General features: G+C 39.9%; 1 protein-coding gene across 1 annotated transcript; it reads right to left on the bottom strand.

Annotated features, from left to right (window-relative positions):
• Positions 1-15,316: 15,316 nt before the first annotated feature.
• fbxo28 (F-box protein 28) lies at positions 15,317-25,814 on the bottom strand. Its single transcript, XM_053619721.1, has 5 exons — positions 25,593-25,814; positions 21,139-21,248; positions 20,751-20,889; positions 19,114-19,309; positions 15,317-18,205 (listed from the first exon to the last, which is right to left on the bottom strand). The coding sequence occupies exons 1-5, from the start codon at positions 25,779-25,781 to the stop codon at positions 17,712-17,714; spliced, it is 1,128 nt and encodes a 375-aa protein (XP_053475696.1). The 5' UTR covers positions 25,782-25,814; the 3' UTR covers positions 15,317-17,711.
• Positions 25,815-27,659: the final 1,845 nt, after the last annotated feature.

Here is a 27,659-nt window from a genome sequence, read left to right as displayed (position 1 = left end):
TTGCTGGTCTTTGAGATAGGGATCTCTTGGCCCATTGATCTTCTTGTTGATCAATGGTCTGTTGCTTTGGAGATGTTCCTTGAGACAGACTATCAAGATTATGCATCATCTGATGCTTTGTGTACCTTCCTTGCAGAGAGTTAAACATCTTTGTAATGAAATCTGCAGGCCGCAGGAACCTTTTTCTGTGTAATATGTGATTCTTCACTATTGAGAACCATTGCTCCACATAGCAATTTTTCCCCCTTGTTTTTATTTCTTTAGTATTCTCTTTGGAGAATCTGCTCAGGTCCCTAAGCAATATGCTACTCCAAAGGGGGAAAAAGCCCATGTAGTTGTTCATGAGTAAGGCATCTGGAGATGTTGCCAGCCAAAATCTCATCTGGTGGTGTGTTTCTCAATGATTCACAATGATTCATAATGGCATAATGCCTGGCTTACTCCTTTTGCTATTGCTGCTGCAATGTTTCCTCTTCTGGTGTATTTGGCATTTCTGGATTTCAATTCTTTATCCTTGTGGGTCACATCACCCATTCGCACAACATGGATGTCAATATGCTTCTGGAATGGTTTGGGCTTTGTTCGAATTGTAAATTTGTATTTTGCTGAACAATCATCAAAGATACAAATGGCAAGTGCCCTGAAATAAGGTGCTCTTTTTTTACGACTTTTCCTGCATTTTACGTGTTGATACTTGAATGAAAGGACACGGCAAGTTTTTACTTTGGTGAACGCTTCATATTAGACATCTGTCCAGGGCTGTTGTAACTGGGTTGAACCTGCATGTAGTGTGAGGGAAATTACTTATTTTTACTTTGTAATAAGTTTGTTCTTGTTCATGTTTATCTGAGGATAACGCGTAAGAATGCCATGTCATGTGACTGAGATCAGTACAGAATGTTTATCTGCTTACAGAGACACAAACATGTTCTTCTGTTCAAGGTTCGTCTGTCCAAGATCCTAAAACAAAGCCTGTTTGAACTATCTCAAACTGCTTCTTATCAGTACACAGAATTAAGTCATGCTCTGTGTTTCACATATAGTAGTGGTTTAGTACAAGGGCTTCAGAGCGCTCTCATTATTCTATCCTGCTTTATTCTATTCTGTATTAACCATCTTTCTGTAATAAACCTTTTTACCTTCAGAGGACGAGTCTGTGAGTGTTGTCTAATTTCCATGACAGTGGCTTTATTTTTTCCCAGGTTTTTGTTGTTATGGCCACTACAAAAATCTTTGGACCTGGTCTTGTTTTCCTCCAGTACATCATTCCCTTCAAATGCTATTGAGCTTTAAATTATGGATATTTTGTGTATGGACCCATTCTGTAGTGAAATACATGGCAATATTTACATGTGATTTAATAGCATATTTTAATAAATATCAAAACTCTAAGAGGTGTGCATTATAGATGACACCTACATGAACACTTTACAGTTGGTTATACGACTGTAAGTCATTCCCTTCAAATGCTATTGAAGTTAGAATCGTGTTTAACAATGTCGTATGTAACTTTAGAGACGGTCCCTTAATTTCCGCATATCCGCGAATATCGAACGTCCAACGTCACACCAACTTTATTCCAGTGCGGAAGTGTTGTGTCGAACTCCGTTTCCCCTTCGGGATTAGGTTTCCCCGCAGCCCCGCCCAAACGGCGAAAAAAGCGCCCGTGCGCTCGTACAACTATGGGAAGCCATAAAATTAAAAACTAACGTTTTTAACGCCTTTTATCTGTAGTTATATTTTTATATTGTATTTATAGTTTTATCTCTAGTTATATTTCGAAAATAAGTCTACAATATTCAAAATTAAAACTCTCACAAATATAACATTATTTATTGAAACAAATAACAGTAGGTGTTTGTGTTAATAAAGACATAAAAAAACGCAACAAACAAGTTCTGTTACCCCATTTTCAAAATATAACTAGACAGTCATGAAATATACCTTTCACCTCTTGAATACAACGTTCGACAGATAAAAGTCGTTAAAAACATTAGGTTTGAGCCTTAGGGCATTCCATAGCCCCTCAGTGGCACGAGCACAGCATCTTGGGGGCGAGTTTGTGTGCACGTGCGCTTATTCGCCGTGTGGGCGGGGGCGGGGGCGGGGCTGCAGGGAAACGGAGTTCGACACACACCGTGTCTGCACACCAGCCAATCAAGATACAATTTTCCTTTCACAACATTTTGCAGCGTCCAATCCCAATCATGCACGAGGGTATTTTATTGTACCGGCGTTATCTTAAAGCCATCTTCCACATATACACTCACAGTCCACTTTAATAGAACACGTGTACACCTGCATCTATTCGGTTATGCAAGCAGCTAATCATGTGGCAGCAGCACAATGCAAAATAAATAAATAAAATCATATAGATACAGGTCAAGAGCTTCAGTTAATGTTGACATCAAACATTAGAATGGGGGAAAAGTGTTATCTCTATGGCTTTAACAGTTGCATGGATGTTGTTACCAGATGGGCTGGTTTGAGTATTTTAGATACTGCTGATCTTCTGGGATTTTCATACACAACAGTCTCTAGAGTAGTGGTAACCAATCTTATCCAGAAAAGGCCAGCGTGGATGCAGGTTTTCATTCCAACCAAGCAGAAGCTACACCTGAGTCCACTGAAAGCCAAGATCAACTGATTAAACAGGTAGAATCATGTGCAGCTCCTGCTTGATTGGAATGAAAACCTGCACCCACATTGGCCGTTTGTAGATAAGATTGGACACCCCTGCTCTAGCGTTTACACAGAATGGTGCAAAAAAAAAAAAAAAAAAAAAACAACGTTGAGTGAGCAGTTCTGTAGTTGGAAACACTTTGTTGATAAGAGAGGTTGAGTTGTCAGGAAGGATATTGTAACTCATATAATTACTCTTTACAACCATGGTGAGTAGAAAAGCATCTCAGCATGCATAAAACATAGAACCTTGAGGTGGATGGGTTACAACAGCAGAAGACCATTTTGGGTTCCACTCCTGTCAGGAATCTGAGAACAGGAACAGGAAAGACATGTGTTGTAGGCTGATTGGCATTTCAAAATTGATGTAATGTGTGAATGAGTGTGTGTGTGATTGTGCTCTGTGATTGGTTGACACCCCATCCAGGGTGTCCCTCATCTTGTGCCCAGAGTTCCCTGGGATAGGCTTCAGGCTGCTGGTGTATAACCCAGGGGAACCCTGTGTAGGATAAGCAGTATGGAAAATGGATGGATGACCATATAACATTTGTAGTGTGACAGCAACAGCATCTTGATGGATCCCAGACATCAGCTAAGGACCACCTAATCAACTGTGTCATTGCCCTAGCTGGAAGATATATTAGTAGTCTAATAGATAAAGAACATGCTATAACAGAAGAGACAAAAGAAGCTGCGTTTTATAACTTCATTTGTCATCTCATCTTCTGTTTATTTCAGTTTCGTTAGTAGAATACAGAGCTTTGTGGTTAGCACATTTGCCTCACACCTCCAGGGTTGGGGGTTCGATTCCTGCTGTGGCCCTGTGTGTGCGGAGTTTGCATGTTCTCCCTGTGCTGTGGGGGTTTCCTCCAGGTACTCCGGTTTCCTCCCCCAGTCCAAAGTGTCTGTAGTGTATGAATGGGTGTGTGAATTGTGCCCTGGATATTAATACCAGGTGTGAACAGGGCCTGAGTATCATCAGCTGAGGTAAAAGTCAATTGTGGTATTTAAACACCAGCCTCATCGTCATTTCTTCATTCAGCTGATCACTGGTTGCTCTAACATTCATTAAGCCTATCCCAGAAACTCTGGGTGCAAAGCAAGAGGATTCACTTTGGATGTGACACCAGTCTATTGCAGAACACCATGCACACATTCATTTACACCTGGGGCAATTTAGAGTAGCCAATCTGCCTGCCCGCAGTTTTTATAGTCAGAGGAAACACACATGAACACAGGGAGAGCATGCGAAACTCCACACAGACAGTAACCCGCGCTCAGGATGTACCCGGGGACCCAGGAGCTGTTAGGTAGCATCTCTTCCCGCCATGCCAACCTGTGTTCCAGCAAATAATCACTGATTAATTCAGTGAGCACTGTTAGCTATTTTTTTATTTTTAATGTCTTTTTATTAGGTCCTTTAAACATTTAAAAACTTTGTCTGCTGTCATCTGTGCAGAGTGTCACACAGGCGCATCACAGAGATTTTGACAGTCGGTATCTGAGTACAAACTGAACTCAATTTGTAAACAAATTGTGACATTCACTGTGTAAGAAAAGCACACTTTTCTAGCAAATCTTTAGACATCTTTAAGCAGACTGACTGTTTTTACCTGTTGTAAACCTTTAAACTGGTTCATTACCCAACAAAACCTCATTTTGGTTATACAGGGCAAACAAGGACACTGTTTCAGTGTGGGTGATGTATTATGTATTTGTCTAACTTAGTTGCGGAGTGACACTTAAATATCCATCTGCAGACTGAAGATTTATCTATTGGATCATATGAAGTACCCTGTCCAGGGTGTACCCTGCCTTGTGCCTGATGCTCCCTGGGATAGGCTCCAGGTTTCCCCATGACCCTGAAAAGGATAAGCGGTATAGAAGATGGATGGATGGATGGATCACATGAAGTGCACAAATGGTGCTAGGCTAAAGACTGGCATTAACTGTCACAGACGTGTCCCCAATTGCAACATCACATTTTAATCAAATATTAATACTACACAGGGCTCTACGGTAACAATTACTTTGAGGAGCACTTGTGCTCCTAATTACAAAAATTTAGGAGCACGGTTGAAGCTTAGTTTTTTTTTATAGATGGTAACATTAATGTGCCACAATATAACGCACAAGTAGGCATGAGAAAACTTGAGCTCGTCAATTATGACAGACTTTAGGAACATAGTGTGAGCCATGACATATTAATTTACCTTCTGATAAACTAAATGTAATATTTTCAGTTAATTTTACAGAGTGTATGTAAAAAAAAAAACAACCGTTACCTGTTCCACCTTGTAAACAAATAGAATAAACATCAATGTTCTTTGAAGTCGGCTTTGAAGTCGGCACTTCTTAAATATATTTAAAGCTACATTATTAGACATTTTCCACTGTCATGGTTCTGGGCTGGAGTTAGTTCTCGAACCGCTCTGTGTATATTGTGTATACAGTATCTCACAAAAATGAGTACACCCCTCATATTTTTGTAAATATTTGATTATATCTTTACATGTGACAACACTAGAGAAATGACACTCTGCTACCATGTAAAGTAGTGAGTATACAGCTTGTGTAACAGTGTAAATTTGCTGTCCCCTCAAAATAACTGAATACACAGCCATTAATGTCTAAACCGCTGGCAACAAAAGTGAGTACACTCCTAAGTGAAAATGTCCAAATTGGGCCCAAAGTGTCAATATTTTGTGTGGCCACCATTATTTTCCAGCACTGCCTTAACCCTCTTGGGCATGGAGTTCACCAGAGCTTCACAGGTTGCCACTGGAGTCCTCTTCCACTCCTCCATGACGACATCACAGAGCTGGTGGATGTTAGAGACCTCCCGTCTGAGGATGCCCCACAGATGCTCAATAGGGTTTAGGTCTGGAGACATGCTTGTCCAGTCCATCACCTTCACCCTCAGCTTCTTTAGCAAGGCAGTGGTCGTCCTGGAGATGTGTTTGGGGTCATTATCATGCTGGAATACTGCCCTGAGGCCATGCTCTTTTTCAGTATATCACAGTACATGTTGGCATTCATGGTTCCCTCAATGAACTGTAGCTCCCCAGTGCCGGCAGCACTCATGCAGCCCCAGACCATGACACTCCCACCACCATGCTTGACTGTAGGGAAGACACACTTGTCTTTGTAATCCTCACCTGGTTGCCGCCACACACGCTTGACACCATCTGAACCAAATAAGTTTATCTTGGTCTCATCAGACCACAGGACATGGTTCCAGTAATCCATGTCCTTAGTCTGCTTGTCTTCAGCAAACTGTTTGCGGGCTTTCTTGTGCATCATCTTTAGCAGAGGCTTCCTTCTGGGACGACAGCAATGCAGACAAATTTGATACAGTGTGCGGCATATGGTCTGAGCACTGACAGGCTGACCCCCACCCCTTCAACCTCTGCAGCAATGCTGGCAGCACTCATACGTCTATTTCCCAAAGACAACCTCTGGATACGACACTGAGCACGTGCACTCAACTTCTTTGGTTGACCATGGCGAGGCCTGTTCTGAATGGAACCTGTCCTGTTAAACCGCTGTATGGTCTTGGCCACCGTGCTGAGGTGCCATGTTGAACTTCCAGTGGCCAGTATGAGGGAGTGTGAGAGCAATGACACCAAATTCAACACACCTGCTCCCCATTCACACCTGAGACATTGTAACACTAACAAGTCACATGACACCAGGGAGGGAAAATGGCTAATTGGGCCCAATTTGGACATTTTCACTTAGGGGTGTACTCACTTTTGTTGCCAGTGGTTTAGACTGTTTAGGCTGTGTTGAGTTATTTTGAGGGGACAGCAAATTTACACTGTTACACAAGCTGTACACTCACTACTTTACATTGTAGCAAAGTGTCATTTCTTCAGTGTTGTCACATGAAAAGATATAATCAAATATTTACAAAAATGTGAGGGGTGTACTCACTTTTGTGAGATACTGTATATCTGAATAATCTCATATAGGATGTGATTGGGTGAGTTCATTTACCCCCCACATGCAAAGAGCTTTAGTTTGATGGTGTTCATTAGGGATGCACCGATCAGGATTTTTGCAGCCAATATCGATCCAGATACCAATCTTTTTTTATTTAAGCTTGAATCAGGAGGTCTGTCATAAACAGTTAAATGTAAGCTCTCTGTTCATAGTCACTGTTAATTGAATTAAAATAATAGCAATGAGAAATACTGTTGGTTAATTGATAAATAAACAAGCATAAAATATTTATTTTTTAAATATTTTAAACAATAAAGAGTCCTAATTAAAAGTAGACTAACACAAGCATGATCTATATTAGGAAAAAGCTAATAGCTTTCTAAGGAAATAGCTTACTAAGGTTAATGTCAGATTGACATTAAATGCAACCCATAGTAATTAAACACTATTTAATTTCTCATTTTATTTATATTTTATGAAGTTATTATAATATCTACTTTTTATATTAAATGATTTATTTATAACTGAGCACATTTCTGTCTTTACATTTTATTAGTTTTGTTTGTTTGTTTATCAGTTTTAGATGGGTTCCCCCAGTACAGTGTCCATGTCTGCTAATAATAAATATTGTGTTTGTTAGTGGATTAAATCAAAACATGGAAACTGGAGTTGACTTTTCTAGTGATTTCTGGCAACCGTGAGTTTAAATACAGTGAATGCGCTATTAAAGTTAGTGAAGGGGAGCAGCAGTATGTTTACAAACGGAACCGTTGCTACTCTTGATTATGATTGATGAGGAATTATTTAATAAAAAAGTTTGAATTAAACCCACCTTGTTACGTTAGCATTATTATTAATTTACCGCTGTCTCTACACGAGCAAGTCGCAAGGTGCAGGTCATTTTGCGGGATCAATAAAAGATGGCGGTTGTGAGATTGTGAAGTTGAGAGAAGCAGATGATGTACAGAGTTACTCTTGCCATCATAATGACTTCTTTGCAGTATTTACACACTTGTTCGGTTGAAAGAGATGATGAAATGCATTGTGAAATAACTGTTGCACAGTGTAGGTGCTTTTTGGAGTTGTAGTTTTTATCCCGATTGTATTATCCAACTCCGAACAGGTCACTCGCACTAGTGCTCCTAAATATTTTTTCACAGTCGTACAAAGAACTTTTCAGTTGCAAATGCGAGAGAAATGGTCGCACTGTAGAGCCCTACTACATCAAAAAAATCTTCCAATTATTTAAAAATCTGTGAATATTCCACAAACCCATTGAAGGAGACTGACTATCTTTCGCTGTTTGTCGTAATGCTCCTTGTGGTTGCATGTTTTCCTGTGTTTTCTGTCTTTTTTCACAAGAGTCCATGGAGCATCGTCACTGGATGAACAGAGTATCTGCATAACAGTGGTATGAAAACCCAGGTGAGGATATGACCTCACCATGAGAGTAGGTATAGAGGGAAAACAGGAGAAAACTTCAAACTGAGTCCTGTTGGACTGAGCCGGTAGCACCAACCCTTGTGGGACACCAGAGTTTGCATGGAGAAGATATGGATCCCCTCATTGTCATCTGACATGACTGTCCCTCCAGGTAGAAAACCAACCATTACCATGCTGTGTCACAAATTCCAAGACTCATGAGGATGGACAAGTCTTGTGGTTGACTATATCGAAGCTTGCTGAAAGGTCAATTTGCTGAATTTAGCTGATCTAGTGGCATGAAGCTTCTCAGTGACCACCATTAGAGCAGTTTCTGTGCAGCCTCTGTTGGACCCAGTCCATTTCCCTAGTAGATAGTGGCAAGTCCCAATCTACACTTAAGGTGTATATGGCAGCCATTGCAGCATCACAGCACTGTGGATGACCTCTCTCTGGGGCCTGCATTTCTGATAGGGATGAAAAAACTGCCTTTTTGCTAGCAATCACTTGTATAGACAGGCAGCTTGCCATGCATGAATCAGCCGATTGACCTTGCAGCTTGTAGGTGAACCTGTAGAGCATTCCTTGATGGCAGCCATCCTACACTCAGAGCAACTGTTCATTTGCCAGATTAAAAACATGTCTAAGCAAAGGCTGGACAACTGGTTAGTGAGCATCATCACCATTGCCTATAAATGGGCTGAATGTCAAGCCTCTACTGTAACATGCTATTTTATAAGGAGTGTCTCCTCCTCAGGGGGCATTATTTAGAGGCATGCTGCTCTAGGAGCAAGCAATAGGTATACATGAATTGAGAAATGTTCTTTATTATTTATGTCCCAGGATGCCTTCATGTCTGTGTTACCTTCTGGTTCTCCCTTTTATTTAAGCTGTCATAGCTAGTCTTGCTTTAGTCACCGCTTGCACTCCAAAAGCATACTTAATAATTATGTGATGATACTATCTTTATCTGCCCTAAATTAAACATACACAAAAGATGACAATGGATGACCTAAAGATTGCCCTTACTGAAAACTGCTCAAGTCTCATTCATTATTAAGTAGATAACTTCACTTAGTTACTATACATTTAAAGTTAAAAACTAATGACATTTTTAAAAATTAATCTGATGCTCATACTGAAGATCCTTTCAACACACTTAGCACAGCTTGACTTTATAGCATATGGCTGTGGTTGAGTAACATCTATTTAAGAGGAAGGTTTCCGTTTTAAGAAAGGTTCCTCTCAAGGTTTCTTCCTCATGTTGTCTCAGGGAGTTTTTCCTTGCCACTGTTGTCTTTGGCTTGTTCATTGGGGATAAAACTCAATCCATATCCAGAATGCTGAAAAGCTGCTTTGTGCATTGTTAAACATACTATATAAACAACATTTAATTGAATTAAATGTTAGTTTATTGGAACAATTTAGATCAGATCTAACCAGGAACTGGATAATTTTTTTACATCACTCTGCTTAGACACTTGAAGCACACCACATATTTATGGTTTACAGTTAATACTAGTACTGTGTATGGATCTTTTTATCTGTAGGCTTAATGTATTTACCCTCCAGGTACACTTTCTTTTAAAGCACTATCCAATTAGGATCCCAAGATTTAGGTTTCCTTATTTAATTGCTATTCTGTGTCATTCTGTTTGTAGTCATACTGGTGATTAAACTGTAATAAAACATCAGGCGACTAATAACGTTTGACTGGCAGTATACACAACTTTAGTACTACGAACCCTGGTTAAACTCCAGAAGTTTAATCGGAAGTGGCTTTGCGAGAAGGATTCTGGGAAAGATTGCTACATAATGGTGGTATATATTAAAAACCCTGCATCATGCGTCACTGCAAATAGTGACACGCTTTCATGAGGCAAAGGTCCCTTGAGGAAGTGTAATGAGTAGAGATACAAATGGATCAAGTTACTTCATCATACACTTACTAGAATACAAAAACTGATAAGTACACAAATTACTATCATACAAAGATTGGTATTTATGTAATCAGTTTGAATATGGGAATATCCTACATAAAAGATATTGTATAATAAAGGGTGTGAATTGCACCAATCAGCCATAACATTTAAACCTGAACCTTAGAAAGACAAAGGAATTGATAGTGGACTTCAGGATGAAGCAGGAGAGGAGCTGCCACCCCTCAACAGGGCTCCAGTGGAGAGAGTGGACAGTTTCCGATACCTTGGTGTTCACATCACGCAGGACCTGTCATGGTCTTGTCACATTAACACCCTAGTGAAGAAGGCTTGTCAGTGTCTTTACCAGGGTGTTACTGTATTTAAGGGACTTTAAACTGCCCTCTAAGGTGCTAAGGAACTTTAACACCATCGTCATCAAGAGTATCCTGACTGGAAGCATCACAGCCTGGTTTGGGAACAGCACGAAGCAGGATAGATGGGCTCTCCACAGAGTGGTGCGATCAGCAGTGCATAACATCTGCACTGTGCTCCCAGACCTGCAGTCTATCACACCACAGCAAGTCGTGTTGGACCAAGGCCAGGAAGATAGTGAAGTACAAAAGCCATCTGAACAATGAACTCTTATCTCTGTTGAAGTCAGAGAAGGGCTTCCGCTTCTTGAAGGCCAATACAGAGAGAATGAGGAGAAGCTTCTTCCCACAGTCATTTGGGCCTCAACTAGGACAACACATAGGACTAGAGCTTGGACTTGTTTGTACAACACCCACTACCTCAGCCTGATGTTGCACAGCATATATTGTGCAATATAAACAAACAACTGCACATATCTGAATCTTATTCAAAATACAATTGTACCGTTTCTGCCACTGATCTTTGTATCCCTTATATCATATTTTCCTTTTCCTACCTGTATAGAAGCAAATTCTGGTTTATGTAAATTGTATTTTTATGTCACAGACAGTTGAAAAAGCATTTCACTGCATGTCATACTGTGTATGGTTGTGTACAGTGTGTGAGCAATAACATTTTAATTGAATAATATGTTGTATGCCCCCTTGTGCCACCAGAACAGCTCTGAACCATCGTGGCATGGACTCCACAAGACCTCTGAAGGTGTGCTGTGGTATCTGGCACCAAGACATGTGCAGCAGATCCTTTAAGTCCTGTAATTTGCGAATTTGGAGGCCAAGTCAACACCTTGAACTTTGTCATATTCCTCAAACCATTCCTGAACAATTTTTGCAGTGGGGCAGGGCACATTATCCTGCTGAAGAGGCCACTGCCATTAGGGAATACCGTTGCCATGAACAGGTGTACTTGGTCTGCAACAATGTTTTGGTAGGTGGTATATGTCAGAATAACATCCACATGAATGCCAGAACGCAAGGTTTCCCAGCAGAACATTGCCTAGAGCATCACACTGTCTCCACCGGCTTGCCTTTTCCCATAGTGCATCCTGGTACCATCTTTTCCCCAGGTAGAGACGCAGATGCACCCGGCTGTCCACATGATGTAAAAGAAAACGTTATTCATCAGACCACTTTCTTCCATTGCTCCATGGTCCAGCTCTAATGCTCAAGTGCCCATAGTAGGCACTATCGCTTGTGGACGGGGGTTAGCATGGGCACTCTGACCAGTCTACAGCTACACAGCCCCATACATAGGAAGCTACAATGTACTGGGTATTCTGACACCTTTCTATCAGAGCCAGCAATAAGGTTTTCAGAAATTTGTGCTATAGTAGCTATTCTGTGGGAAGGCCAAACCGGCTAGCCTTCGCACCCCATGAGCATCAATCAACCTTGGGCACCCATGACCCTGTTGCCCTTCCTTGGATCACTTTTGGTAGGCACTAACCATTGCATACCAGGAACACCCACCTTGACCTGCTGTTTTGGAGATGCTCTGAGCCAGTCGTCTAGCCATCACAATTTGGCCCTTGTTAAAGTTGTTTAGATCCTTATGCTTGCCCATTTTTCCTGCTTCCAACACATAAACTTCAAGAACTGTGTCTTCACTTGCTGCCTAATATATCCCACCCCTTGACAGGTGCCACTGTAATGAGATAAACAATGTTATTCACTTCACCTGTCAGGGGTTTTTAATGTTACATGTATGCGGTTTGAAACAATATTTGAAAGACTCTTGTGCATTTACCCACTTCTTACCATCTCTCAGTTTAGTCAGAGACTAACAATAGTCAAAGACTTAACATGAAGAACCTATGATAAAATAAAGTATTATTATGTGCATGGTGCCCAGCAATGAACTAGCATCTGCATCCAGGATATATTCCCACCATGTGCTCCCAGGATCCACCTAAACCTTGACCAGGATAAATGGTTACTAAATGAAATGAATGTTGATTTTGTGACAAAGCCTTCTATTCATATAAGGGACAACGTGCCCATGTTTTAACAGAGTGAAATCTGATGCCTCGGGTGCACAACAGACGTACAAAGGTTGGAGTTGGATGAAGCCTTTTGTTCACTTTGCTAGCCAGCTAAAAGGCTTGTAGACGTGAAAGAAGCTCAATTTTACAAAGCAAATATCCTACCAAGTCCCTTTCTACCTTTCAGTCAAATACTAAGAAGCCCATTTTCCTATATGCATTCTATAGCAGGTATTTCTTTGTGGTAACATCCAAGACATTTCCTATACAGTAGATTCCATAGAACTGTTTACCATTACATTATTTAAAAAGTATTAGAAAGCTCATGGGTAGCAGCTAGTGTGAGGCTAAGTCACCTACAGTTGCACAGTGTTTCTGTAATTTTTAACATGCCTTTATCTACTTACATTCACAACCCATAATCACTAACGTCACAGCTACAGCACATCACTAGAGCACATTTTAACACTGAGCAGACTTTTTTTTTTTTCTTAAGTCAAATGCACTTTTTTACAGACAAAATATGTGAGCATATAGCCCAATCTGTTAAAAATGAAGCCTCTGAGATATGTATATCGATCATATTGGCAAGGTTTCAGCAGGTTAAGTTGAACAAATTTTTTAATCGTACTTCAAATTTAATGTAAGATCTAACTGCAGCGAATATATACCTCCTTGTAAATAAAAATACATTATAATTCACATATATACATATACAAACACAATATACACACACACACACACACACACACACACACACACACACAGTGCATCCGGAAGGTATTCACAGCGCTTCACTTTTTCCACATTTTGTCATGTTACAGCCTTATTCCAAAATGGATTAAATTGATTATTTTCCTCAAAATTCTACAAACAATACCCCATAATGACAACGTGAAAGAAGGTTGTTTGACATCTTTGCAAATTTATAAAAAAAAAAAAGGCACATGTACATAAGTATTCACAGCCTTTGCCATGACACTGAAAATTGAGCTCAGGTGCATCCTGTTTCCACTGATCATCCTTGAGATGTTTCTACAACTTGACTGGAGTCCACCTGTGGTAAATTCAGTTGATTGGACATGGTTTGGAAAGGCACACACCTGTCTATATAAGGTCCCACAGTTAACAATGCATGTCAGAGCACAAACCAAGCCATGAAGTCCAAGGAATTGTCTGTAGACCTCCGAGACAGGATTGTATCGAGGCACAGATCTAGGGAAGGGTACAGAATCATTTCTGCAGCATTGAAGGTCCCAATGAGCACAGTGGCCTCCATCATCCGTAAATGGAAGAAGTTTGGAACCACCAGGACTCTTCCTAGAGCTGGCTGCCAGGCCAAACTGAGCGATCGGGGGACAAGGGCCTTAGTCAGGGAGGTGACCAAAAACCCGATGGTCACTCTGACAAAGCTCCAGCGTGTCTCTGTGGAGAGAGGAGAACCTTCCAGAAGAACAACCATCTCTGCAGAACTCCACCAATCAGGCCTATATGATAGAGTGGCCAGACGGAAGCCACTCCTCAGTAAAAGGCACATGACAGCCCGCCTGGAGTTTGCCAAAAGGCACCTGAAGGGCTCTCAGACCATGAAAAACGAAAGATTGAACTCTTTGGCCTGAATGGCAAGCATAATGTCTGGAGGAAACCAGGCACCAGTCATCACCTGGTCAATACCATCCCTACAGTAAAGCATGGTGGTGGCAGCATCATGCTGTGGGGATGTTTTTCAGCAGCAGGAACTGGGAGACTAGTCAGGATCGAGGGAAAGATGAATGCAGCAATGTAGAAAGACATCCTTGATGAAAACCTGCTCCAGAGCGCTCTGGGCCTCAGACTGGGGTGAAGGTTCATCTTCCAACAGGACAACGACCCTAAGCAGACAGCCAAAATAACAAAGGAGTAGCTACAGGACAACTCTGTGAATGTCCTTGAGTGTACCAGCCAGAGCTCAGACTTGAACCAGATTGAATATCTCTGGAGAGATCTGAAAATGGCTGTGCACCGACGCTCCCCTTCCAACCTGATGGAGCTTGAGAGGTCCTGCAAAGAAGAATGGGAGAAACTGCCCAAAAATAGGTGTGCCAAGCTTGTAACATCATACTCAAAAAGACTTGAGGCTGTAATTGGTGCCAAAGGTGCTTCAACAAAGTATTGAGCAAAGGCTGTGAATGCTTATGTACATGTGCTTTTTTATTTTTAATAAATTTGCAAAGATGTCAAACAAACTTCTTTCACATTGTCATTATGGGGTATTGTTTGTAGAATTTTGAAGAAAATAATGAATTTAATCCATTTAGGAATAAGGCTGTAACATAACAAAATGTGGAAAAAGTGAAGCGCTGTGAATACTTTCCGGATGCACTGTATATCCAGTATTTAATATTTGCTTTTCTGCAGCCACATTTGATTACATTTACATTTATGACGTATGTCTGTTTACACCAGCTCAACAGCAGGCAGCTAACACTAGCCTGAGATTAGCACCCAGGCTCAACTTTTGAGAGTGACCCTCCTGTTATCCTGTATTTTTGTTAAATGTTTTAAAAAGAGATTCAATACATATTTCTAACACCAGATTAAGAATGTTAATAGCCTAAAATCTTGTAAATTCCTTTACAAGGAAAGACCTTAAGTTAAGTGCAAGATGATTTAATACTTAATGTATTGTAAAATGTAATTTTTTTTATCTTAAAATTGCATTCAATTGCAGTGACTTCTGAGCAAGTTGTGCTTCTAAAGTCATTATTCATATTGATTCTATGCCATCAGGCCACCTCAAAAAAAAAAAAAAAGGGAAAGTTAGTGACATGCTAGAATTAGAATTGTTGGCTTATGAATTCCTTTAGATATATGACTGTATTTAGTTGCATTTTAAGTATTCAAATTATTTATAATATTTTAAATGGTATCAGGAAACAAAAACACATATGTTAAAAAAAATGTATTTTTTTTTCTAAACCAACATATTCACTGAACTTAGAAGTGATACATTCTTCAATATGCCTTTCCAAACAGAAGAACGCTTGTTTCACCTACAAGACTTTTTTATACAATATCTCTTAGTATATAAAGAAATTAATTGTATTGTTTACTTTACCTCTTTCCACAAGGAACAGAACATAGCTAATAATCAATTCTCAACATACAACTGAATAAAAACCCATTACTCATGCACCAAATGGCTCTGGCTTAATGTGATTTAATACGATTCATTTGTACATTTTTTTTAACAGAAATATGTGCAACAAATCTTTTTTTCCTCTGCCACAAACAGGCAATGTACAAGATTAATTTCCCCTTATTACATAGATAAAATAATCCAGGCTTCTCTCTGAAGTACATGTTTACAGTACAGACACCCCCCAAACCGAGACACTCTTGCATTCAACCACAGGTTATAAAGTATTTCAGTGTGCCCTGATTATAATATGAAAACATACATGCTATTCTAACGCAAGTTTTCAGAAATTAGAGGTTGCTGCATATATGACATCTGGTTTCAGGATTAGTTAGATCCAGTTCCCCCCACATTTCCACATCAGGCTGCACCTACATTAATTGTGGGGATTAACCTTAGCCAAAATGCTTGCAAAATGGAGATATAGTTCAGGAATAAGGAGGAATAATTCTTGGGTTTTAAGACAACCATATATGGACCGTGAATGCAGTTGCATTAGCATCAATTGGGTTTATTTGTATTTTCCTATAAAGAGTAGTTTTAACGTTAGCATAATGCCAAGGTAACAAGCTAGGCTGTCTTTCATTCACTAATAACCACAATCATTATTTGACTGAATTGATTCTGTAAAGAATTTGCAGTGTTTTTTTTACTCCGAGGTTTCTTTCACTTCCATCCTTTTATGACAGGTAGAAACAAATAACGTACAAGCTTTTAACAAGTTATGCTACGTTTAAAATAAAAATAAATAAATAAAGCACCCTGCTGGTTCCACTCTGTGAAACTGTTTATGCTGTCAGGGTAGAGATTTCAGTCATACTTCAGTAATCTTAATGAAGAAATGTCAGAGTCACAATGATATTTACACTACATGCTTACAATGGTTAACACTATCTCAGTGCCCGAGATAAACGATGAGCTGTTGATGATGACTACACAGTCTCACAGTTATTCTTTGAAGAATCACACTGTAAACATGATAAAAATTCTTTCAGGGAAGTGAGTCAATTTCAGCCTTCTAAGGAAAAGCAGTGTATTTCTATCTGTCAGGGAATGTGGGCTAATTATTTTGCAGCACTGCAACAAATTCCTTCAGGGCTTTAGCATCATATGACCAGGACTAAAGATTGTTCTAATGTCTTCATGTCTTCCTCTACTTCATGAGGATTTGAATAATTTCTACTCAGTAAAGAAGGATTGCCAAAAAGGCAACAGGCAACGCTGACGTTGTCAAATAATACACCATACTAACCAACAATATTGGTTTTCATTTTGTTGCTAGCCAATGTAGCACTGTTTGGGTGAACGATTCCTTAAATACTTTGTGACAGACTGAAACAGCACATAGTAAAGTGAAAGCGATAAGATGATTGGGGATTGGACTAACAAAAATGTAGCAAGACAGGAGTGGCAGATGTACTTCTCAAAATTAAACTGAACATTAATAACTCGTGACAAGGCTTCTGACAACTCTTATTGCACTGGCAGCTCTATTTAGTAAGCAACTGTATAACCACAAAAATAATGGTAGCTACAAAATGGCATTGCAACATAGTCAAAGGTGTCTTTTGTACTAGGCAGGGATCATTAAGATGCTTTTCAAATTCAATCCCTTAACTTTCACATTCTGAATATTTATCATTTAAATGAAATAATCAGACACATGCTTTACATATTTTAGACTTTATATGGCCATACTTGGGCCAACAGGTTAAATGTTAATGTTGCAGCCAGTGTATGTGTTACATATGTGCTCTTTTTCACTTCTTTCTGAAAGTTCAGTTATTCAGCAAGGGAAATAAAGAACATGCTCTTGTACTTGACTCAGCAACAGATGCTTAATTCCAGCTTATCTTTCTTCCTTTTACTATGAATTTCAGGATCAACGCCATACAACAACAGCAGACACGGAAGGCAAGAGTCATCTAAAGCCGTTACACCAAGAGCCTTTAGGCATATTAGTGTACGATACAAAGGGACACAATAGCATTTGCTTCAAACATGTAAAAATGAAAGCAGATATCCATCACGCTCTGTCCATGTTTCGTGCCAAATGTGGGCAGGTGCAAAGAAAACTGATTGGAGAAAGCAAGAAACGACTCTCCAAAAACAAATTAGGAGCAAACCACAAAAACTAAAAGACATCACCCTATTTCTTGCTCCGCAGGCGCTTGGAGTGGCGTGGTAGGTCTGAATTCTTGCGGCGCCGTTTGTGAGGGATGCTACCTTCCTCCACCATGCTTGCTGCTGTCGTGCCCAGGCTGACTGAAGAAGTGGATGCTACGACAACAGCACCAGCAGATGAGGAAGTTGAGGAGGAAGAAGAGGTAGTCGGCATGGCCTGGGTTGCACCAGCACCCACAGCACTCTCCATGAGTTCGCGCAGCTTGTGCTCGAGCTCAGCAAGGCGCGCATTCTGCTCGCCGATTACCTGCGTCTGTTCCAGCAGCTTTTGCTCCTGGTCTTGCAGCTGCTTCTGCTGCTCGAGCTGCTTGACACGTACCTCCTGCATCTCACGCCGCAGCGCTGTCATGGATGCACCATTCACCTTCACCTGCTGTTGCACCTTGGTCATCTCTGAGCGGGACGGCGCATTTTTGGCCAGCAGTGTCATGGTGCTAAGAGAGCTAGATGGCCCAGCCACTGAAGAAATCAGGGCAGAAGACAGAGGTTAAGAAATTTCACTTCATATTTAAGACATTTTATTAACTTTAACTTATTTATAAATTAAGAGAATAAGAGATATCCTCAAGATAAGCTCAAAATCCAAAGTCAGGCATTGACCATATTCATAAATTAGCCATAGCTCCTCTGATACCATGCTCAGGATGGGAAGGACAGCATGTAGTCCATTAGCAGATATGAATATAAGTGGCCCAAAACCTCCATCTGTGTTGAACACATTAAAAATATGGGCAAAACACACTGTACTGATTATTCAAAAGAACACACAGAAAACAGTCACTGGATGTTTACATGCACAGTGCTGAATATTAACATTAATTGCTTGGTAATATTAACAGGCAGTGCCAACTGTTAGTTTCATATTAGGTTTTATATTTGTTATCCCTCGTGAACACAACACCCAAAAATTATCAAACTTATATTTTCTCACTGAAGAAGAAAGTTTAAAAGTCCAATAAAAAACAATTATAATCTTTTAAGCGCATCTGGATTTACTTTCAACATTGTTGATCTTAACATTAATCCAATGACTACATTCCTGATGAGGTGTTTCCCTATCCTTAGAGGTGTTGTTGCTGTGTGTTTTTTGCCCATTTAATGTTTTGGATAGTTATATGTGGAACACATGACAAGTTTTAGTGCCATTTTTATCTTCCGACTGCTTGTTACTCCCGGAGCATGACATAACAAGCAATATGACTGACTTGAACATGGCCTTGCTCAAAGGACCTGCAGTGGCAGGTCACTTTTACTAGAAAATTAACCATTAACATACCACTGGCTACCTCTGAAAGCCCTCTCTGCAATCTTACAATGGCTGTAGTGCTATATTTCTGTCATTTTTAACAAGACTGCATGTCTCTTACCTGGTGCAGATCCTATAAGACGACCAGACAGGTCAGCACCTGGGAGCTTCTTCTTAAGAATGGGGACAATCTTCTCATCAAAGTACTCCATGGCCATAGACGAGATGTCCCGCAGCTCTTGAAGCACCTCATGAGCCCTCTGTGGTGCACGAGTAGAGTTTACATAGCGCAGCACCCGGTAAATTTCATCTATCACCTAAGAGAAACAGAAAACGAGAAGTTAAATCTTTTGGTGTCAGGGTTAATTACAGCCTTGGTTCTCAAAGGGGTTCATGTTTTCCTAATTTTATAACAGGAAATCACTACACAGTTGGAAATTACAATTTTAATTAAAAAAAAAAGGGTTTTACATATTGGTTGAAAGTACAGAAATAAAAGCCCTCCAATAAATATTGTTGTACAAAACATTGTACAACACATTTAAAGGTATGCATGTTGCATGTCTGAATAGTTTGTTTATACTAAACATTAGATATTCTACTCAATTTATATTTTTTAAAATTCTACTTTTGTGCCAAAATGAGAACGTGCAAAGTCTAGTTCCTTAAAAGTGATTTTTTACACTAAAATTAAAGCTAATTCTAAAATCTGCTACTAATTAAAGATAATTTCTCATAACAGTTTCAGGAAGTCAGTAATAGCAAATCTGCTGAAAACAATACTCTGTTCTTTTTGAAACAATAACTAGGAAATGATAGCATAGTGTCCAAATTATTCTTGGCTGGTACAGGAGCACCTTCTGGTGGCCAAATATTTGTATGACAGAAGGAGGATACAATAATGAAATCATTTCTATCAGGAGTCCCTGATAGACAGGGACAAACAGGGTTTGCTTGAATATTGCTCATGAGGTACACATCATGCAGTATTTCTGGTAAATAATAACGAAGAGTAGAGAGTAGGAATCATGGAGGAATTACTACAAAACCAGCCATAATAGCAGGGCAAGCCATTTCAGTTATTTTTGAATAGTTACTAGAGATGCACCGATCTATCAGACGATAATCGGCATCGGTCGATAAAGGCTATTTTTCCTGTTATCGGCTATCGGCCGATAGTTTAAAAACATCAGATGATCAGGGCCGATTATATCCTGTCAATCAAAAGAGGGTGGGAAAACATTGATTTCGTGCTGTGTGTAAAGATGATGTCTCTTGTGTGGACTGATGACAAAACTGCAGTTTGTAATGTCTGTAATCTCTGCACCGCTAAAATTTTACACCGGAAGTAAATTTTACGATGCAGAAGTTTCGGCGTCGAGTGAATCCCCCTGGGACACCTGTCTTCAAAACAGTTCCACTTTCGACTCATCAGTCACACAGAACATTCTCCCAAAAGGTTTGAGGATCATCAAGGTGTGTTTTCAGATAAGCCTTAATGTTCTTTTGGGCTAGCAGCGGTTTTCGCTTTGCCACTCTTCTATGGATGCCATTTTTGCCCAGCGTCATTCTGATAGTTGTCTGATAGTGTCATTCTGATGACAAGATGCAGGATTTAACCCTGAATCTACCAATGCATGTAAAATCACAGCACGTTTACAAGACAACTCATGGCTTTGCAACAATGTCTGTGCACAATAACTTTAGCAAGGCTTTTCAAGTTTAAATTAATGTCACAAAGTAAATAACAGCAGGTACCTTGCCAGGTATGAAGCAACAGAGATTGGAGTCCACATATTTCATGAAGGTCATATTGAGCAGGGATAGTCGTGTTTCTACTGCAGCTAAGATGTCTGCATGGCGAGCCAGAGAGTGGTTCCTCCTCTCAGATTCCCGCCTAAGAAGCATGACAGAGCAAATAATTAATGCCACATCACTTGTCAAGTGTCAGCTCACTGCTATGTACTACATTCATTAATTAAAAAAAGATGTCTGAATGCACAAGGATCTACTTTTGCGCGGGTCAGACAATTTTGAGTACTGAGAGGAAGCTGAAGCCATTAATTCATAGTGATTAATTAATTTTCCTGTGTCTGTTGTCTGCCTGTGCATAAAACAGCTCTGTTATTTTAGGGTTTAATCTCACCTCGGCAGCTGGGCTTTGACTTGTTTTTGACAGAGGCTGTGATAACGCTCCACTTTGAGGAACCCTTGGTTAAGCATACGTTGGCAAATCATGTCCATGCGCTTACATACCTAAAAAAAAAAAAGACAACAGATTCAGATTTTGTCTTTGTATACACATGATGATGAAAGAGAGTGTCACTAAAACAAACATTATGTAATATAATCAAGTTTCTTAAATAAGTAACACATAAATAATGCATGAATAAGGCAAACTTGAAGCTAATGTGTTCTGCTGGTGAACAGTTCAGCAATAAAAAGCTCAATGGCTACAACAAATAGCTAGATAATTACTGTCCACATATGAATAATGAGCATAATATTTTTTAATAAACAAATTCTGTGCTGAGGGGATCCTTAATTTTACAGCTACAACTGTACAGTTAAAAGGGTCCTTGGATGCAAAAACTTTGAGAGCCCATGCTATACGCTACACCTCAGAAGCTTTCATGCAACATTAATAACAAATAACAATACTATTAAATCTTAAATCTTAATCTGTGGACTCTATAATAATCTAAAATCTAACAACGCCCACGTTTTAACAACCTTCTCTCCAAGCCCAGTCGACAAGCAAAACCCCATCCAGTACACAACACAAGGCCCATGTCTGCCAGAGGTTTGCGCCTTTTAATAGGGATGCACGGTATGTTCGGCGGCCAAAATAATTTTGATTGTTTGATGACGCGACCAAATAGCCTAGCAACCAGAGTGAGATGCGCGAATGTCACGACCTCCACTTCCGACAGCGCGGTCAGAGACCTGAAAGGGTGCGCGCATGCACGAGCGCATGCTCTTCGGATGTTGACAACCGTGACATTGTTTACTGTGGACACGTGTGTTTGTTTTGTTTCTGTTCCGGAGTATTCTGTCACGTTGCGAGACGTAAGGGAGTAGACTACGGAAGCAGGTAAAGACGTATTTATTTAAGGGCAGGCAGACAAATCCATATCGTAATCCAAAAAACGTAGTCAAGACAGGCAAAGGGTCGGGCGATCGGCAAACAGGCATAAACGGGGCAAAGCAGGAATCAGAGTCGTGGTCACAGAAAACAAGGTCAAAACACAAAACAAGAAACATGAACTAGTACTATGGACTGGGAGCGGAAAAACCAGCGGGGACTAAATGAACTAATCTTTAGTTTAAACTAACTAAATCTATCAAGGAACATAACATCAACAACGTATGTAACTATACTATTTCTACTATAATACTCCGCGAGGTGTACAGGGAGGCGAGCGGTATATATCCCCAATATAATTAGCCGTATATAACCATTTTCTGCACTCTTGTCAATGCACTTTTAAATGCACTTTTATTTTTTATTGTAGGCTACAGTGTGTTACATCCTTTCAGCAGTCAGTTATAGGCCTAACATAAGCTATTCAAGGGGGCTCAAAGATGACCACACAAAAATATTTTTATTTTGCTAATTTATTTATTTAAAATTATATTGTGCCTTGTTGGTAGCCTATGCCTGCTGGAATGAAAAAAATGTTCAGTGTTAAATAAATATTTTGAAAATGTAGTTTTTGTAATTGATTTTTTTCTTTGAAAAGCAAGACAAAATAGTAAAAAGCACATTTTGACTATTTAATTTATGCAATGGTGAAAAAAATGGCAAAATAAATGGAAAAAACGTGAAAAACGTGTTCGGTATTCGGCCAAGTTTTTCATTATATTGTAATGCAATACAATAGCTTGGCCAAGAATTTTCATTTCGGTGCATCCCTACCTTTTAAGGAGATTAAAAACAGCATACAATATGTTTATATTCTACACATTAAAACTGAAAACATGGAACCTGTGAAACATCGGCGCTGATAGTTTTTCCCGGTTGTGTCAGCTGCGGGAGCGGCTAAGAAGGGTCCGCCATTATTATATAGTATGAGAGCAGCCTCTAGAGGCAAAATAAAAACTATCGCTGACAAATTTTGTTGTTATTTGAAGTGTTTTTTTTTTTTTTTAAATTCATCTTGGATGAATCCATGGAGATTGGTCTCCATTTGTTATTTGGAGTGTTACTTTTTGGTTCAATTTCGATGATACTCTCGAAATGATCTTTGGTTCAATCTTTTATTTACTTCTTTTATCTTTTATGTGTCATGTGACTTGTTAGTGTTACAAGGTCTCAGGTGTGAATGGGGAGCAGGTGTGTTAAATTTGGTGTCATTGCTCTCACACTCCCTCATACTGGTCACTGGAAGTTCAACGTGGCACCTCGTGGCAAAGAACTCTCTGAGGATCTGAAAAAAAGAATTGTTGCTCCACATAAAGATGGCCTAGGCTATAAGAAGATTGACAAGACCCTGACACTGAGCTGCAGCACGGTGGCCAAGACCATACAGCGGTTTAACAGGACAGGTTCCACTCAGAACAGGCCTCGCCATGTTCGACCAAAGAAGTTGAGTGTATGTGCTCAGCGTCATATCCAGAGGTTGTCTTTGGGAAATAGACGTATGAGTGCTGCCAGCATTGCTGCAGAGGATGAAGGGGTGGGGGGTCAGCCTGTCAGTGCACAGACCATACGCCGCACACTGCATCAAATTTGTCTGCATGGCTGTCGTCCCAGAAGGAAGCCTCTTCTAAAGATGATGCACAAGAAAGCCCGCAAATTGTTTGCTGAAGACAAGCAGACTAAGGACATGGATTACTGGAACCATGTCCTGTGGTCTGATGGGACCAAGATAAACTTATTTGGTTCAGGTGGTGTCAAGCGTGTGTGGCGGCAACAAGGAGAGGTGTACAAAGACAAGTGTGTCTTGCCTACAGTCAAGCATGGTGGTGGGAGTGTCATGGTCTGGGGCTGCATGAGTGCTGCTGGCACTGGAGAGCTACAGTTCATTGAGGGAACCATGAATGTCAACATCTACTGTGACATACAGAAGCAGAGCATGATCCCAGCATGTATTCCAGCATGATAATGACCCCAAACACACCTCCAAGACGACCACTGCCTTGCTAAAGAAGCTGAGGGTGAAGGTGATGGACTGGCCAAGCATGTCTCCAGACCTAAACCCTATTGAGCATCTGTGGGGCCTCCTCAAATGGAAGGTGGAGGAGCACAAGGTCTCTAACATCCACCAGCTCCGTGATGTCGTCATAGAGGAGTGGAAGAGGATTCCAGTGGCAACCTGGGAAGCTCTGGTGAACTCCATGCCCAAGAGGGTTAAGGCGGTGCTGGAAAATAATGGTGGCCACACAAAATATTGACACTTTGGGCCCAATTTGGACATTTTCACTTAGGGATGTACTCACTTTTGTTGCCAGCGGTTTAGACATTAATGGCTGTGTGTTATTTTGAGGGGAGAGCAAATTTACACTGTTACACAAGCTGTACACTCACTACTTTACATTGTAGTAGTAGTGACATTTCTTCAGTGTTGTTACATTAAAAGATATAATCAAATATTTACAAAAATGTGAGGGGTGTACTCACTTTTGTGAGATACTGTGTGTATGTGTGTATATATATATATATATATATATATATATATACATATATATAAATACAAACACACACACATACATAATATACATGTATGTATGTGTGTGTGTGTGTGTGTGTGTGTGTGTATATATATAAATACAAACACACACACACACACACACACACACACATAATATACATGTATGTATGTGTGTGTGTGTGTGTGTGTATATATATATATATATATATATAAATAGAAAAAAAAGTAGAGAACATTTCCATGGTACACTCAGTAGTGTTTATTTTTGTAATAAAGTTCAGCAATATTTTATTTTGTGTTAACTTTTCAGTCAGTATCCGTTTTAAAAACGTTGATTAATCAGTTATCGGCAGACACTGCCCTACTTAGGAAAAATACACTATCGGTCGACCTCTAATAAATATCTTTGGATTTTAGGTTGCTATTGAACTACACTATTAATTATCATTATTAACACTTGACTCATTGACAATCTAATAGCTTAGCTATCAAGTTTAAGTCTCTGACAGATGGTACATCAGTGCAAATACTTAGAGAAATGAAGATTACAGGGTATATTGCTAGCTAGCTTCATAGCTATAACGAGGGACAACTGCTGTATAAAGAACACGTAACGTTAGCTAGCTCACTACTATACTAACTTACTCATGTACTCTAAGGAAATAAAATGTGACTGTGGATTAAAAGTGGGTTTTATTCAATTAACGTTATGAATAATCCCAACAGACAGTCGTTCAGACGTCAACACTCAAATTCTGGTTAATATGCACGCTTGCTAAATTGCTTAGGCAGCCAGCATTACTGTACTCGCCAAAAAGCGCATACTTCCATACTACACAGTATGTCAAAACAGTACGCTTATTTAGTGGCATACCGCTCTGACATACTACTTAGTACAATAGTATGCTCTTTTTCCTAGCCTTTGTTTTTGTTATAGTTAGCTCACCAGGCGCAGCAGACTGATTTCATCATAGGAGAGGAAATTTAAAATGGTCTCGATGGCCACGATGGGAAGTCCGAGGAGCGGGTTGTTTTGATGAGGCTGATCGGGCGGTGGAGAGGGCAATCTCGGCGAAACCGATTCGGAATCAACAGACCCTCCACCTCCCTCAACTCTCTCCACAATAGCCGCCATCTTCTCTAGCTCAAGATTGGAGGAAGTGACGTCTGACTGGGGAAAAAAAACCAACAACAACAACAACAAAAAAACGGTGTTCAGTGGAAGTGGGAGAGATTACTTCATGACGTCATGATTTTATGGTAACACAGCAAATAAATCAGCGGTGTCAGTCTTCAGTCCTGGAGGGCCACAGTACTGCAGAGGGTAGAGTTCTCCCTCATTGTGTTGCCCATTTTAGCTAAGTAAAATAGTAAACTAAATTATTATTATTATTATTATTATTATTATTATTATTATTCTGAGCACCAAACCTTCACCCTGTTCTGACTATATCTTTTCAAAGTGATCAGAATTCCTGGTACAGAAGCTCAAAGTGGCCAAAATTCACATTGACTTCCATTAAAAAATTCTCACTGTAAAAAGTCGTTAAGCTTTCAAGCTACTTCCACCATATTCAGCACAGTGCTTCAGACTGATCACACTGGTCAGGCTTTATTTTTCCAAACTGATTGGACCCCCGGTATTCCCGTTGCGGATGATGACAATTCCACAAAAGTCCCATTCACTTACATTTGAGGGAATGTTCAGAGCCTGGCTCCAACTGTCAGAACTCACACACAGCTGAGTGCCCACGGCATGAAGCCTAAAAGCATTGGAACACTGTCTGGCTCTAAAAGTATTGGGACGCTGTCTAGCTCCAAAAGTATTGGGACGCTGTCTAGCTCCAAAAGTATTGGGGTGCCACCTGGCTCCAAAAGTATTGGGATGCCACCTGGATCCAAAAGTATTGCAACACTGTCTAGCACCAAAAGTATAGGGATGCCATCTAGCTCCAAAAGTATTGGGATGCTGTCTAGCTCCAAAAGTATTGGGATGCCACCTGGCTCTAAAAGTATTGGGATGCCACCTGGCTCCAAGGGATGCTGTCTGGCTCTAAAAGTATTGGGATGCTGTCTAGCTCTAAACTATTGGGATGCTGTCTAGATCCAAATGTATTGTGATGCCGGCTTACTCCAAAAGTATTGGGACACCACCCGTCTCCAAAAGTATTGGGACACCAACTGGCTCCAAAAATATTTGGACAGCACCAAGCTCCAAAAACATTGGGACAGTGCATAGCTCCAAGATTCTTGGGACGTTGTCTAGCTGATGGCTTGCTTTCTCAATCCAACATCAAAGTTTGTTGTGATGAACTTTACATATTGGGATTGTTATTATTGCTGCTGTTGTTTTTGGAGGGAGCAGTATGTCAAAATTTTGACTTCCATGCTGAGAAAAACAAAAGCAACCATCAGAGAAATTCTAATGGTGTCCATTACAAATACCATTACAAACTATCAGTTAACCATTAAAACATTACCATAACGATTATTGGTCCTTAATGATATCCAATAGACATAACAAACCACCAATAGAAGGCAACAAATTACCAGTAGAGACCCCAGGGACCATTACAGTTTTCTTTTAAACCAATACAAATCCCATTATAATCATTAAAACCATTTCAAATTCCATGAGGGTTTCTGTTTTTTTCAGTAGTCTCATATTATCTCAGAAATTTGACATATCACAATTTTGATATTCAAAATTGTGAGATGTTAAATTTCTGAGATAATATGTTGAACCTTTGTGATATCTCAACAATTTGCCATACTAAGTCAGAAAAGTGAGATTACAGGTAAGAATTCTGAGATAATAAGTCAGACCTTTATGATAGAAAGTCAAAATTCAGATAATAAATACTTAGTCCAAAAGGTTCATTTGAACCCCGAAAAAACAAGAAAGGAACTGCTGAAGAAGTTGGAGGCAGCTCAAGACATCAACCAGAAAGTGAAAACTTAGTTGCAACTAGATATTATAGCAGGACAATCATCCTGAGCATACCTCCAAACC

The sequence above is a fragment of the Ictalurus furcatus genome, chromosome 29 (assembly GCF_023375685.1).
Source record: "Ictalurus furcatus strain D&B chromosome 29, Billie_1.0, whole genome shotgun sequence".
Classification (NCBI taxonomy): Eukaryota; Metazoa; Chordata; class Actinopteri; order Siluriformes; family Ictaluridae; genus Ictalurus; species Ictalurus furcatus.
This window is presented reverse-complemented; position numbering and strand designations above follow the sequence as displayed.

Excerpts from the sequence above, each read along its gene's own strand:
- fbxo28 (XM_053619721.1), bottom strand. The coding sequence starts at position 25,781 with ATGGCGGCTATTGTGGAGAGAGTTGAGGGAGGTGGAGGGTCTGTTGAT. Across the intron at positions 21,249-25,592 it reads AAATCAGTCTGCTGCGCCTG|GTATGTAAGCGCATGGACAT; the intron begins GTGAGCTAACTA and ends TTTTTTTTTTAG. Across the intron at positions 19,310-20,750 it reads GTTGCTTCATACCTGGCAAG|GTGATAGATGAAATTTACCG; the intron begins GTACCTGCTGTT and ends TGTTTCTCTTAG.